Below are 16080 nucleotides of genomic sequence, written 5' to 3'. Positions count from 1 at the left end.
AGGCAGAGATCACCTCGGAGTAGGCGATATGCTACAGAGTAAAGCTGGAGTTTTTTGAGGCGGTCAGTGTAGGGCATTTGTTTGAGACCAGTAATCCTCTTTGTGAGGTACTTCTGTGGCCTTTCCAGCTGTTGCAGATGTCTTCTGAGGTACATTCCAAAAGGGGCGTTGTACTCTATAATGGGTCTAATGAGTGATGAGTAGAGGGGAACAATGACTTTTTTTCCTGGATGAGAACCCTTTTATGATGAGGTGTGGCACGTAGAAGGACTACGAGGTGTCTGTTTTGGGATAGCCAGAGAGACAGAAGTGCTTAGTCATCTTGGAGATTTCTTATTGTGGAGTGGGATTGGTCTCATCTGTAAATTACCATATCATCAGCATACAGAAAAATGGATTTAGGAAAGGAGTTAAATTAGAAGGAGAGTAATGAGGGACAATAGGGATCCTAATGGGACACCAGTAGTGAGTGATCCTGGAGTTGACTTGGAGCTGCTAAATTTGACAGTCGGTTTTGGAGGACATTTTTGAACGAAGGAAGGGCTGCACACTTATACCAGCTTTGAGTATTACACTGAAAAGAAGGTGGTGGTCATCTAACTCGAAAGCTTTTGTTAGATCGATGAAGATTGTTCCAGTGATTTGGCCCGTCATCCATGTTTAGTAGTATATTGTCCGTGAGGGTTTACAAAGCAGTATGTGTACTTCTACCATTCCAGTAGCCATGTAGTTTGGGGGAAGGATGATATAAGTTTGTAGATGGTTACAGATTAATTGTTTCACATATTTTCCTTAAGGGTGGCAACACACACACACACATATTTAATTTCTTATCAGATAAATAATCCAGGGGGTGATCTTTTTAGTTAGTATTTTACCACTTTTATTACCTGAGCTATCAGCAGTGAATTATATACACTGACTGTGTATTATGAATGGCATTTATTTTAGGCATACCTTCAGCATAATTGCTGGGTCAGTCTTGAGTTATTCAGTGTCATAGAAGTTGCTAAAAGTATTAGTGCATGAATGCCTATGTGTCCTTTTCTGCTTATTGTTCGTATTATATGTGAAACTAAAAAAATTGATATTTGCTTGCAATGTATTAACAGAGTAGCTTGAACTGGTATACATATCTGCACAGCATGTTCGGTCTGAATGTTTCGTATTTGTTTAAAACTTTTCTAGCTGTCTGCAGTCTGTATGCATTGTGCTTTATAGTGTCATAGAAAATAAATGACACATCATTCATTTTGATTTTAGAAGTGGGATACTTTTGGTAGAACTAGGATAATACAGTTAGTGGCATTTCAAAAATGCATACATATGCTGACCTATAACTGCTTTCAAGAGTTTGTATCTATGGTAAATAACTGCTTTCAATGGTTTGTATCTGTAATAATGCATAGTCTGTGTTGTCTTTTATTTCATTCTCTTCTCATTACAGAAGTGAAGAGGAAATGCATTCATGGATTTTGAGAATAAATATTGTTGCTGCCATTTTTTCAGCACCCGCGTTTCCAGCTGCCATAGGTTCAATGAAAAAGTTTTGTAGGCCTCTCTTGCCTTCATCAGTAACTAGACTTACTCAGGTAAAATTGCCATTTGTATGTAGTTTAAGTAAAGTAGTAATTTTTTGTTTATTTTCAGTTTGCTGATGTACCATGTTTTTATTTGAATGGAACATAACAATCTGATAAAGTCTGTTTTTTCATCTCATCCTCAGATATAGGTCCGGATCCAATCCATATGATCCGACTCGGCCATTACTAAGCTCCTGGCAACCAAAAAGCTCTTGGATACCTCCCCTTACCCACAACATATCTTTCCCTGTTACCTCGAGTCTCATTTGCCACTTCTCGAAGATGTGGTCTAAACCTCTAGCTCTTGGATAGTTAGGTAATATTTATGATAATATTTTCCCTTTCTTCCTAATTCTTGTTCATTTTTATGTGGTTAGCCTTTTTCTATCTCCCCTTTGTTTCTAAACTCCTTTTTCAATAGTAACCACATTTTTCTTAGGTTACTTTTACTTTCTCTCTCTCTCTCTTGATAGTAACCATTTTTTAATAAGTTGCTCTCTCTTCTCCCCTGTACTATTAGAGGTATTCTTCTCTCTCTTTATATAGCAAAAAAAATAAACTTTCCTTTTTTCTCTCTTTTTGTGTGCCCTTTAGTGTGCATGTGTGTGTGTGTGAGAGTGTATTCTCTGCCTTTAATTTCCTCATCATGGCTGAGAAACAAGATAAGCCAGCAGGATTTAAGAAATGCACAAAGTGTGGGCCCAAAATTTCAACAGTGACTCGCACTCCCTGTGCAGTTACAGTCTAGGGACCCTCCATCTACAGGAAGATTGCACTCTCTGCCATTCATTCTACCACCAAGCTTTAGTTGAAAGGAAAAATAAGCTCATTTGAGGAATCTTTGGCGCCGAGCATTTCTTTGGCTGCAAGCCTCTCAAGTAAGGATAGATCAGATCCGTTGGTATCGGATCAGACAGCAAGTCCCTATAAACCAGTTATGACTCTTCCAAGGACTCGGGACTCCCCGACTATTGACCCTGTTCCTTCGAGGGTACTGTCTTCCTTTTTCAGTAGACCTAAATACCAATCAGCATCCTCTTCCCGTTCAGCCAGGAGCCTTACTGAAGAAGATGTGGAAAGAATGGTACAGAAGATCTTGTGGGCGCAGGGTATTCCTAAGTTCCCCTTGGCCTCAACCCATACAGTTTGAGATCTGTCCAAGCCATCTACCCCCACTAACTCCTCCGACTTCAGGGCAAGTTTCGGAGTCATTGGATCCAAGACACCTGGTGCCTTTCATTTCAGATCCAAATATGTCGCTTTCCTTCTGGGCTGGAAGGTACGCCATCTCACAAGCATGGCTTGTCAGAGCCGTTGTCCCACTCAGCCTTTGGGTCTCTGGAGAGGGCTGTAGCTGCCATCGCATCTAGAAAGACACTGGCCCCCTCAGATCCTCAATCCCATCAATCTTTCCTGTGCACTTCTGACCAGGATATTCCACAGGGACAATGGGACCTTAGGCACCAGGATACCCATTGGGGTACCCCTGCCTCTTCTGATACTTCCCCAGAGTATCCCACTGAGGAGGTCCCTTGGAAAAGGCCTTGCAAGGCGAAATGTTTGGACTCCATGGAGCAGATGACCTTCAGGGAGATCCTAGAGATTTTAGGATAGAGAGGTGGCTGGCATTTCAGTAATCCTTCACCTGAGGAGTCCGTGTACCTGGCGGCCTTTGGTTCCTGACCATCTACCTCTTGGGAGACTCCGCCCGCCGATGAGCTCATAGGTTTGATCACTCGGCAGGAGTGGAAGACCCCAGATTCCATTGAACCTATTCCCCAGAAAACAAACAAAATGACTACTGCTCCAGCTGACAAGGCTTTTTGGACAAAAGGGGCTGCAGTAGATGCCATGGCCATGGTGGTGGCGATCAAAAAGGAACTTTCAGAGAAGAGTTCCACTATTCATCCTCCTAATAAGGATTCTAGGATGATGGATAGATGGGAGAAGTGAGTCTTTTCTTCAGTGACTTTTGCCTTATGATCACTGAACTATCTTTCCCATTTCACCAGGTTGCAAAGGGATCTGATCAAGGAGCTGTCATATACCCTTGAAGGAGCAGTAGTTGAGGGAGCACAAGAAAAGATGGCTTTCCAGTTAGCGACCCTGCACTCTGTAGCTAATTCTTCCATGAGGCTCATTGTGCATATAGCCAAAGGAATGAGTAGAGTGGCAGGTTCCGGCATATCTGTGAGGAGGCATGCCTGGATGCGCCTATGTAATTTTACAGAGCTTTTTAAGTCTTCGTTTGTCAGCACCCTGTTTGATGGCACATCCCTTTTTGGTCCCAAGGTCAAAGATACATTATCCAGATGTAAAAAAGAAGGTAAGACCCTTTCTGCCATGGGCATACATTTTTCTGCTCCTCAGAGACCTCATCCTAAGGGTTATAGAGGTAGCGGTAAAATGTGGTTCAAGAAATCTCAGGGGTCTTACCAGGACACACGTGGAGAGTTTTCCCCCAGGGGCAGAGGAAGGAACAATAATGGAAGACGCCATCCTTGCGGCAGAGGAGGCCCGCAGAACCAAGAGTCCTGAGAATCTTTCTTTGGGAAACCCTTTCCAGAGCTCCAGAAAGGAGGCCCAATTGCCCACCTTTGGAGGCAATCGGGGTTGACTATCCCTGCAGTGGAGAGCCTGGCAAAAGATAACCACCGATATGTGGGTGCAAAGGATAATATCCAGAGGTTACCAAATCCCCTTGTCTTATCAAACTCCCAACAAGAAAATCACAGAAGTTCCACCCAGTCAAAGGGATCAAGCAGTAATTCATATTCAAAAACTGCTAGAAAAAAATAGTCATCCAGGAGGTCCCCCGAGACAAGAGAGGATTCGGAACTTACTCAAGGTTCTTTTTAGTTCCAAAGAAAATGGGGGACTGGAGACCAGTTCTAGATCTCAGCAGATTAAACAAGTTGGTTCAACACTGCAAGTTCTGAATGGTCATGGTTCAGTCCGTACTTCCTTTCAGCATAAATACTACCATATAAAAATAGACAAATGATCCAGAAGACACCTATGTTTCTGGCTGGGAACTAGTCACTGCCAGTTCAGAGTGCTGCCTTTTGGTCTCACTACTGCCCCCAGAGTGTTCACCAAATGCATGGCAAAGATTCTGGGTGTTTCCTTACTTAGGTGACTGGCTCTGTGCAGAACTAGGCATAACCATAAATTATCAGAAATCACACCTGGACCCTTCTCATACACTGGAGTTCATAGGAGCACTGCTAGATACTACTCAGAGGATTGCGATACTTCCATCCTCCAAAGTGCTGACAATCAGGCAACAAACACAGATTACTCTGAAACAAGAAGGTAGCTGCTTGTCATGTTCTACAGGATTTTTAGGGTCAATGGCTGCAGCTATAGTTTTAGTTTCATTAGCCAGTTTCCACATGCGAATGCTTCAATGGTTTCTAGCTCCTTAATGGTCAGTTATCCACCAACTGATTCTTATAATGGTTACGTGCAAAAGAACCCTTTCATGGTGGATTCATTTTGCACAGTTGACCCTTTGTTTCCCCTCAACCACAGGTCACGGTGACCACAGATGCTTCCCAGATGGGGGGGGGGGCATTATCTGCTGCAGACAGTCCAAGGCACCTGGTCTGCAAACGAGGCCAATCTGCACATAAACATGATGCGGTCAGTGCTTCCAGCATTACAGGAATTTCAGACTCCTCTTCCTCTAAGAACAGTAGCGATTCAATCAGACAACATGTTGGTGGTCTGGTGCATAAACAAGCAAGGAGGAGCCAGATCATACTGTCTGTGTCGAGAAGCTCTTAGAGTGTGGCAGTGGGCAATCTCATCCATCCACTTTCTAGTAGCAGCACACATTCTGAGAAGATCCAGTGTGATAGTGGACAAATTGAGCAGGTCCATTCTCATGCCTCATGAATGGTCCCTCAACCAGACAGTAGTGGAAGACATTTTCCACAGATGGGGCCAGCCTTGCTGCGACCTTTTTTCATCTCCAGTAAATAACAAATGCAGCAGTTACTTTGCCCTAATCTCCCCACCAAGAGAAAATCCCTGAGTTATGCTGCCATACACAGTTGGCCTCCCGGTCTTTTGTACGCCTTTCCCCCATTCCCTTGATTCCCAAATTCCTTCAGAAAGCAAAGAGGTTGACGAGAACAGTAATACCCATTGCCCTGTTTTGGCCTCACAAATCTGATTTCCCTTCCTCTGGCCTCATTTACAGAAGGAACCCTGGATTGTAGAACCCATTCTGTACCTTCTGTCACATCCAACAGGAATGATTCATCCCAGCCTTCACAGCCTCAAACTGACAAGCTTGGTTTCTTATTGATTGCCAGACAACTGATGCTCTCCTCACTGATTCCACACTGATCTGCCATATTTTGATGTCCTCCCATAAGTCATCCACTCAAAAACATTATAGGAGTAAATGAAAGAGGTTTGTAATTTGGGTTCATCAGCATAATGTAGACCCCTTCACAGCATCTGTTAACTCCATTCTAGAATTTTTAGCTCACTTTTTTAATAATGGAGCAGCTGCCTCTACAATTAAGATACAATTAGCAGCTATCTCAGATATTCACATTGGGAAAGATAATTTGTCTCTCATTTCCCCCCAAGCTTTGTAAAGCTTTCTTAACAAGGACCTTCTTATTAAGGTCTTCTCACAAATATCCCTGTCCCCCATGGGACCTAAACTTTGTACTGCATCTTATTGTTCAGCCCCATTTGAACCTGCAGCGACTTGTGATATAAAATTTCTATCTTGGAAAACAATCTTTCTAGTGGCTATTACATCTGCAAGAGCAAGATGAATATCAGAAATTCAGGCACTATCATCCCAGTCCCTGTATCTGATTTTTCATAAAGACAGAGTCTCTTGGTGTATCAACCCCTCGTTTCTGCCCAAAGGTTTTTCACAGACTAATATTAATCATACCATACATTTGCCTGTTTTCTTCCCTAACTTCAGCAGCAAAGGTGAATATGTTCTAAATTTGTTAGATGTCCATAGACAATTACATTTCTATTTGCATAGGACTAAAGAGTTTTGGAAAGCAAGTTGATTGTTTATTGCCTTTGCAGGCCCTAGGAAAGGCGTACCAGTATCCAAAGTTAGCTTAGCAAAATGGCTTTCTGATTGCATTTTTTTATTTACACCACAAAAGGTATATATCCTTCCAAACTTGTTCAAGCTCACTCAACTTGGGCCATGGCCACCTCAGCAGTTTTCCAGTCTAATGCCTCCATTGATGACATTTGTGCAGCGACAACATGGGCCAATCATCATATCTTTATCACTCATTACAAGTTGGATTTGGTCTGTAGGGAAGAGCTTCCTTTGGTTCGATGGTTTTGAGAAACATCCTCCCATGAGTCCGCCCAGGGTAAAGGTAGCTGGGGACTCGGTCCCATATATGAGGACGAGATGAAAAATTGACAGCATCGGATAACGAAGTTATATACTGACCATAACATTCCATCTGTATTGCTTATTTTTTCATCTCTCCTCACATTCCGTCCCTCCAAACCTCCTTCCTTTGTTTTTTCTGGTTGGATGTAAAGCATAATTCAGGCTATCTTTATTATCTCCAATACTCCAGAAGTGGTCTCCTTTAAATTTTCAACTTTAAGTTCATGTTCTTCCTTTATGGGGATAATCCTAGCAAACAAGATCTGAAGTAACAGGTCGAGATGCATTGTGGGTAAGGGGAGATATCCAATATCTTTTTAGTTGCCAAAGGCTTAGTAATGGCCAAGTCAGACCCATATCTGAGGAGAGATGAAAAAATCAACAGCACAGATAGAACATTATGGTGATTGCATAACTTCTTTTTTGTGTCATTTTAATACATTAGTGGGCACCTCTTACACACAAAAAATGCTGGCCTGTTATCTATAGCTGTCAAACAAATGTTGTAATCATTGTTTCATAACTGTTGCAGTAATGCTGACAGATGGGACATATACTGCCAAGGATACTGTACATCTGGACAATATGTATGTATGTATTTTATTTTTTTTATTTATCTGTTCTTTGTTGACCAACTTAGTCTCACTAGGTTAGTGGCCTCTTTTCAGGGGAGACAAAAGGTGGTATTTATACTTCTAAGGGAAATTTGGCCAGGTCTCTGGGGAACTTCCCATACTCTTTTCAGTAAGTACCATGGGATCTTTTATATCTACCTGAGCTACCACCAACTCATTTTGGACCTCGGTTTAACATCTCATCAGAAGAATGACACAGACTGAAGTGCAGCACTCCCAGTGCTGCACTTGCAGTATCTGCAATCCAGTCACCTGGAATGGGAATAAAATCCACAGCCTTCCGGTCTTCCTGAATCAAAAGTATATGTGCTACCTGTTGTGCCACTGACACTGCAATATGTCAAAGCTTTGGCACTTCTTCAGAGGCCATATATCTAACATTAGTCCTCAGCACAAAAAAAACATGCTGGTACATAAGGGATATATGAGAATGAAAATTCTCAGAACTTTCTTGCCACTAGTTCTGGAAGCAAAATGTCATCTATGGCTTGGTCTGTTAGCTGTTCAATAGGTTCCAGTTTGTCATTGCAAGAGACAGCAAAGTACACCATTGGGGCCTCTTTTTTCTCTCATTCTTATATATGAATTTTGTTTGTTATTAATAGAAGCAAATGCCTCTGGGGTAGGTAGATTTCATACAAAGACAGACATACTCCATGTCTTTTCTTCCTTGTTCCAAAGCATAACATCATGGACTGCTCTATTTCCCAGGCCTTTGTCTCAAAAATGTTAAGAAGTCACACCTCTTACTTAAATATATACTTCAAGAACAAACATTTTAAAGGTCTAGCTTGAGACACTCTGTCTGCCAAAGTTCTTGCCAGGAAAGTCTCTTCACAGCTAAAGAGTAAAACTAACTAACTAAAACATTTGAAAGGTATAGCTTGAGACACTCTGTCTGCCAAAGTTCTTGCCAGGAAAGTCTCTTCACAGCTAAAGAGTAAAACTAACGGGTAAATGGAAGATGTTACTATTTGGCTTCCTTCCCCTGGTCAATCTCAGACATCTCTGTTGAGAAGCCTGCGAACCATCTGACTTCTGGGCCTGTTCCTTCTGTCATGGCCCCACTGGATGCCAACACAGAACTGGCTACAAGCAACATTTAGTACATAAGGACATCCAAGATTTTTGGGTGGAGGTACTTCCTGGGTTAGGGCCCTTCTATTGTGGTTTCCTTAGAAACCCTTAAAAAAACACTTTTCTTTTCCTGTCAGTCATGTTTCCAAGAATCGTCAACAAGAACGGCAGGAATGTTTTTTCAGGGGTACTGCTCAAAGCTCTTTTGGCTGTTAAACCCTCTCAGTATTTTTGTTTCCACTTTGTCTTTATCCCATTAAAAGAAAAGATACTTCACCTGAGGAATATTATTCCTCTGAATGAGAATCTGAGTCTTTGGAGTATTTTTCTCAGATCATTCCTCTTCATGATGTGAATCTGAATGAGATGACACCGTGCCCGCTGACTCTCCACAGCAGTAATTTCTCCTATGGAGAAGCAATTCAGAAAATGATGCAGCATTTTAGTTGGGAGGATAAGCAGCTGTTTGAATCCCAAAAGAAGTTCCAAAGCTGTCAACTGTCTATACTGTTTTTGAAGCTTTAGAAGACACCTTCCTTTCAGCTTCTGTAGCTTGTGAGTCTCAACCACTTTGAAACAAGAAAGCCTGACAGATATCACAAAGTCACTCAGAGTTACATTACCTGTACAGAAAACCCATATCTGACCTTGTAGTTATTTCTATGATTTCTGCACCTAAACCTTTCCCATCTGCCAATGCTGTTCCAAATGAAATGGACAGTAGAGCTATGGTCATGTATGGAGGAAAAAAGTGTACAGATTAGTTACTTTGGCTTTTTCTGCTGTGAATTATCAGATATAAACAGTACTGTGCATATTTTATCTTTTTTGAGAGCTTAACTAAACTGGTACTTAACCTACCTGTTATTGACTCAAAAACTGCTTAACAAAATAGTTCATCGTATTGATCACTGCTGCAGTTGCCGTAGCTATAAAGGTTATATCCTGCCAGGGATATAACACTGCGAGCTTCCAAAGCTTCATGGCACCATCCATGTGCCCAAATTGTTAGCTCAAGCTGATCTGAATAAAAAGACAGGTTTTCGTATTAAGCTTTTCAAAGCCTTGGTGACACTGAAAACAACGTTCCTGTCTGGACTTTTGTGGATCAGTGGTCAGCTTGTGCTGTTCCTTTGTGTGCAGATAAGTTCCCTTTGGTAAAAAAAAACTTCCACATTAAAAAAAAAAAAAATGCTGTTTTGCTGTGCTTTCCTGATTAGGAAAGTTATTGTTAAGTCTTTCTCAGCACTTAATTGTATTTTAAATGGGAGTACACTTTTTTCCTGTCAATTTAAAAGTTGTTTAAAGTAGTCGAAAACCATTTGTTTCTGTGGCGAAATTGGGTTTATTTTACTTTTGGCGGCTGGTAAAGTGTTTTAAAGTGCTTTTTACTTTGCATGAGAAAGTGACTTTTAAAGACTTCAGACTTACTGGCTCTTGCTGCTTGTTTTCCTTGGAAAAGAGGCAGAAATTTTCTTTTTGACCATGCAACAAAATCTACCTATGGTCCTATGACTGGTCCTCCTTCTAGCCACAAAAAAGAAAAAGTTAAGCAAACAGCCTTTGCTACCATATCCATAAGTGGGTAACTCTGCTGTGACCATTTGTTGTTCCTCAGACCACTCATATTTTACCCTAGATCCCCCTGATGTTCATCATATTGATCACTGCTTCAGTAGTCTTAGCTATACAGGTTACAGCCTTCTAAGGATATAACAGCCAACCAGCTTCCCAAGCTTCAGCTCATTTTCATCATGTCCAAACTGTCAGGAAACTTGAGATGACCTGACTAAAAGACAAGTTTGGGTGCGAAGCCCTTCAGAGCTTTATTGCCACCAAAGAATATGCTCCTCTGAGGCTTTTTAGGAGCAGCGGTCAGCTTGTGTTTTCCTTTGCTGGGTAGATTGCTTCCCTTTGTGAGAAAAAACTTCCATTTACTAATTTTGCTGATGATTTATTGCTTTCCTCTTTAAGAAAGATGTTTTAAAGGAGTGTTGTGTTTTAGTAGACTGTTTTGAGACTGTAGCATATGTTTAAACAGAGTACTTATTTTTTCTGTCAGTGTAATAATGGTGTAAAGTAACGGAAAATATTTTTCTGTGGAGCAATTGTTTATTTTACTTTTGTTGAGCTGGCATGGTGTTTTAAAGTGCTTTTTACCACATTTTTCTTTCAAAAAAGTAACTTTGGTAGGCTGGTAGTGTTTACCAGCAATTGCTGCTCCTCTTCCCCAGGGAAGAGGTACTATTTTGGCTTGAGCATGGAACAGACTGCTTGTCTCACAGTCAGCCCTTTTTCCAGCTGCAAAAAGAAAAATTTAAGCAGTCATTGCCACCACAGCAGGCTATAAATTTTCCACAGCCACAGGTGGGTGACTCTGCATTGACCATTTGTACATCAGACCACTCATCTTGTACCATGGATCCCTTTGGTGTAGCACTTACAGCCACTATGGGCCACAGGGGGTTGGCCACTTCCTCAGTGGGTAATGGAGAGCCAGTCTTCTCTGTCCTGGGAAAGTTACTCTGTTGTGCCAGAATTCTTTACCCATCCCTGGGGAAGCTGCTGCTACTAATAGTAGCACAAGTCACCCCATTTTTCCTGACAAAAATAAAAAGTAAGCCAAACATACATCTAGTATTTCTCCTTTTTTTTTTTTTTTTTTTTTTCGTTTGATAGGCGTAGTTTACTCGTCTGGCTTAGAGTTTAATTCAGGCTGTTGATCCTTCTTATAAAGTAGCTTTTGGAAAAGAAAGAGGGATTCCTTTTTTCTAAAGAGAATTGAGATTCTGAATTTGAACAGAAAGCTGCAGGGATGAATACAGTTTTTTTTCCACAGATTTCTGAGCAGAGCTCAATTTCTGATTTTCCCTGCATGGTTTTCTCTTTCTCTGAGACTATTGCTAGAATGCGCCATTTTTTTCAGTGGGAAAACACTGCGGTTGCTCAGTCTGTTACAGAATGCTATGAGTTGTTACAGAACGACCTTCCTATACACTATTCACAGTGCTGCTAAGCAGTTGGTTAATTCCAGTTGTACTCTTTCTGATAAGGATGGGAAAATTACTGGTAGATATTGGGAAAAGGGTGTATACTTCTGCAACTTTGATTTTCAGAATTTTGAATTGCCAGGCTCAAATGTTAAAGTTTGTGCTGTCAAATTGTGAAAGCGTGAGGAATGCTTTATCTGTAGTTTCTGCTTGTGAGGAAAATATGTTTTAAATAATTTTGTTTCTTCTATTGCACAGGTCAATGCTCAATGTTTGCAGTGGGAGTGTATGATAACACTTCTTCCAGAGCTAAGATTACTGGTACTGCTTTGAGGAAGTTTGCAAGGCTGCATTCTCCAAACCACCCAGATGATGTTGAAAATGAGATTTTAAATTCCCCCTTGGATAGAGATTTAGTGTTTGGCCCGTCTCCTGCAGGGTGATCAAAAAGTGTGATAAAAGGGGCAAGCTGATCCAGGGAATCTTTCAGCCCTCATTTTCTAACTTTTCACAGGGATTTTCTATCTCCTCGTCTAGTTTGGCAAAAAGCAGAATAAATAGTCTTGACAAAATATAGGTAAACGTGCATTTAAGAAAAAAATGGCAAAGGGGTTCCAAAAAGAAATCTCAAACCTCCCAAAACCAAGGACAGTCCAACAATTCTGAATGACTGTTCAAGAGACCTTGTGAACTTCTCCCATCTTGGCCCCTTTTTTCTTCCAGAACGTCTGAATCTCCATTTTTCTCTTTGGCAACATATAGTTTCAGACAAATGGGTTTTGAAAATCATTCATCAAGGTTACATCTGGCAGTTGGAGGAAATTTTTATTTTCTAGGGGGTCATTCCTCATCCTCCAGATCAGTTCCATTGGCTCTTCATCACATACTGTTTCAAGGAGTGATAGAACCCGTTCTTCCTGCCCAAGTGGGTAAGAGATTTTATAAAGTGATATTCTTGGTGCCAAAGAAAGAAAATTCTCGAAGACCAGTTCTGAATGTTTATTTCTTAAACCTGTTTCTGTTGGTGCCCAAATTCAAAATGATGCGACTTCACAACCTAGTACCTCTTCTTCCTCTTTCAAATTTTTTGCAATATTAGACTGAAAAGATGCATATCATCACGTCTCTATTCATCAGACATTAAGGTTTTGTGTATCTGGATCACATTATCACTTCTCTGCCTTACCCTTTGGACTATCCACTGCACTAAGAGCATCCATAAAGTGTCTAGCTCCAGTTATAGCTCACTGTAGGCTACATATCAACATTTTTTCCATATTTAGACTACTTTTTCATCTTTGCAGAGTCTTTTTCAAAAATATCAGAAATCTCTCTCTTGCATGAGAGATCTGTTTCAATAGACCTTCCAATAGAACTTTACAAAGTCTTTCTTGACACCTTCACCTATTGATTGTTTTCCTGTGATGTCAAATAAACAGCTCAGTTCAAAGAGTTTTTCTTCCCTAGAGGAAAAAAATAGATTTTTATCTAGATCTACTTCTAAAATTTTCCACAAAAACTTTGGTCACTGCGAGACAGTACGTCAGGATTTTGGGTCTTATGGCATCTATGATTCTCCTGATACCCTGGCAAGACTCCACATTAGAAAAACATAGTTTTATCTGAAGTAATTTTGGTCCCAGCATCAACACCCTTTATCTTATCAGATCCCGGTGCTGGGGTTTATCAGAAGAGAAATGTTTTGGTGGAGACAAGATATCCTTAAATTCAGCTCTCTCTTTCTCCCTCCATGGTCCAAAGCAGTCAGTCACCACAGACACTTCGGACTTTGCTTGGGGAGCAGTTTCAAGGGTGATAAAAGTGCAGGAGGTTTGGAACAGCAAAGACACATGTTAGCATATAAATGTCAAGGAGGTGCTTAACCTGATCAAGGCACTCCACTCTTTGAACCATCATTAGTCCCCAGGACCTTTTCAAGTGGTTAGAGACAATACCACAGCCATGTGGTATTGTTACAAGAAAGTGGGAACCAGGTCATAACCCCTTTGCATACTAGGCATGTTAGCTTCGAATATAGCTTCAAAGCAGAATCTCGCTCTATAGGCATCCTACATTCCATCAGAGCAAAATTGTGTGGCAGACAAGCTGAGAAGGTCCAAGACTGACCCTCATGAAAAAAAAAAAAACTAGATCAGGTGGACTTCCAAGATTTGATATATCTGTGGGAGTTCCTTGGTAGAGCTCTTTGCCTCCTCTCTGATCAGTCAGCTGGCAAGAGCATGATTTAGTTTCAGAACTCCATGCAAGAAGGCCTGGAAGGACAGATGCGTTTTCTCTCCCTCAGACAGAAATGTTCCTGTTTGCCTTTTCACTAAAATCTAGGGTAATTCTGAAGATTCCAAAGGAATCCCTCAGGAGCATTGTGGTGACTCCTTTCTGGCTCAGGCAACCATGGTGCTCCCCTCTTTTGGAAGTGCCAGGAGCAGTTACCACAAGCTTCCTCACAGACTGGATCTACTCACACAAGAACAGGGGTGTTTGATGCACCCTAATATCAGTCAACATAAGTTGACGTAATTCCTTTTAGTCACCTGTTTAGTGAGCGTGTGCAGCAGGTACTATTGGAGACAAGAAAGCCTACCACTAGCAAATTCTGTATTAGCAAATGGAAAAGGTTTTCTAGTTGGTGCCAGCAGCATAACCACCACCCATTCAAGACTAGTTGTTCCCATGTTCTACAGTATTTGTGTGAGTTGCTGTCCTGTGGCCTTTCATATTTCTTTACCAAGGTTCATTTGTTGCCATTTCAGTATGTCTGCCCATGGATCCTCCTCTTTCAGTCCAGTCTCATATCAAAATGTTCTTGAAAGTGGTTTTGCATATGAGGTTGTGAGGTCCCACTCTGGGCCAGTAATCAAGGAGACTGAATCCTCACCACTGATACTGGAGAGGGACGTTCACTTGGAATACAGATGGATACACTCACTATTTCCAGATGCAGACCTCTCTGCATCAAGCCCAGTTTCTCTTAAGAGCACACATGGCACACACTCAGGCCGGGGCCTGTGTGTCTCTATCTGTCTCCCTCAAGTTCCCGAGTAAGACTTCCCACTGGCAAAGCAGTAAGGTTAGGTCATCAGCCAAGTGTCCAAGCCAAGTCCTCCAGCGCCCTCTCTGTAAAACCAGTGCTTTGTGTCCCTGCTTCAAGTAGCTGACCCACTCACTCTGAAATTTAATTTGCACACACACACACACACACACACACACACACACACACACACACACACACACCTGGGAAAGGCTGACACAGAGGTCTACCAACTTTGCCCATAGTATAAGATAGATTAACTGCCACCAGTCAGTTACTATAATTCTTTTAAAAGGGTATCCAGTCATACTGAGTGAAATTAATATTAATACAAATGGTAATGTTGACCAAACAGCCAGGCTTTCAGGGGTGGCCAGAGTTGTCACTAAATAAATATGTGTAAATATTATCAAAACTTAAATATTTTCTAAAAAGGACCAGCCACAATGAAAAGTTTAAATATATTTAATAATAAAAGAACATGCAAATACTAAATACCTATTTACAGTAAACACCAGAGTTTCAGTCACTGGAGATATTAAAAATCACACCAATGGAAAGATCACACAGTTCTAGGAAAACCGTATTTAGCTAGTCTCACTATCTATTTCTGATTGACTAAATAATTACTGTTCCTACTCACTGAATAGAGCAAGGCAAGACAGATGAGTGGTCCTTGTTGTCAGATCCAGGACAGAGTATAGAATGTTCCTGAGTTTTCAGTCTCCTGTAATATTAAAACATTATTTCTGTACAGAATGACATCACATACATCTGGTCATCTTACTTCTGGTTCCCAGGCAGCCCCCACTGCCAGAAGCTGTCCGGGTTTAGCACCTATGTGTTACCATGCACACACAGAATTGCTCAGATGTGGTGCAGCTGCTGGAAGTAATTAAACAATAAAACCATTCGACTCTTCCTACAATCTATTCTGTAGTACAGACATTGCATCTCTGGCTCCAGTCAGAACTGTGGGATAACATCTTTATGGCTTAACCCATAAAGTAATTTAATTTCAAGAATATTTTTCAAAGTCAGGTGGATTAACCTCTTCCCTTCCAATATGTGCTGTTACAATGTGTACATTTAATTCAGTTACAGTTACACATGTACATTTCTTTTCCTTCCAGCAGGGCACACTGTTGATACATTTTATCACAAGTAAACCTCGTAAATACATTTCAGCACAAACGTCTGTACAAATCAGTTTGATATACAAATGACATATAATTATTTACAAAATTCCAGCTAGCTGTGTTGGCATATGTTACACAACCAGGGCCCCACTTCTCCTGGCATGACTGGCAGTACCTCCTATCGTCATAGAGGCATCCATGAAAATTGA

General features: G+C 41.1%; 1 protein-coding gene across 1 annotated transcript in view; it reads left to right on the top strand.

The window, feature by feature from the left end:
• Positions 1-16080, top strand: part of PSD2 (pleckstrin and Sec7 domain containing 2) — a 2726943-nt gene that overhangs the window by 2362244 nt on the left and 348619 nt on the right. Inside the window, exon 13 of the mRNA XM_044069466.1 lies at positions 1448-1592. Within this exon, the coding sequence (XP_043925401.1) occupies positions 1448-1592 (145 nt within the window). The remainder of the gene's footprint in view (positions 1-1447; positions 1593-16080) is intronic.

This window comes from Protopterus annectens, chromosome 4.part0, assembly GCF_019279795.1.
Source record: "Protopterus annectens isolate FY-2018-M chromosome 4.part0, PAN1.0, whole genome shotgun sequence".
Taxonomy (NCBI): Eukaryota; Metazoa; Chordata; order Ceratodontiformes; family Protopteridae; genus Protopterus; species Protopterus annectens.
This window is presented reverse-complemented; position numbering and strand designations above follow the sequence as displayed.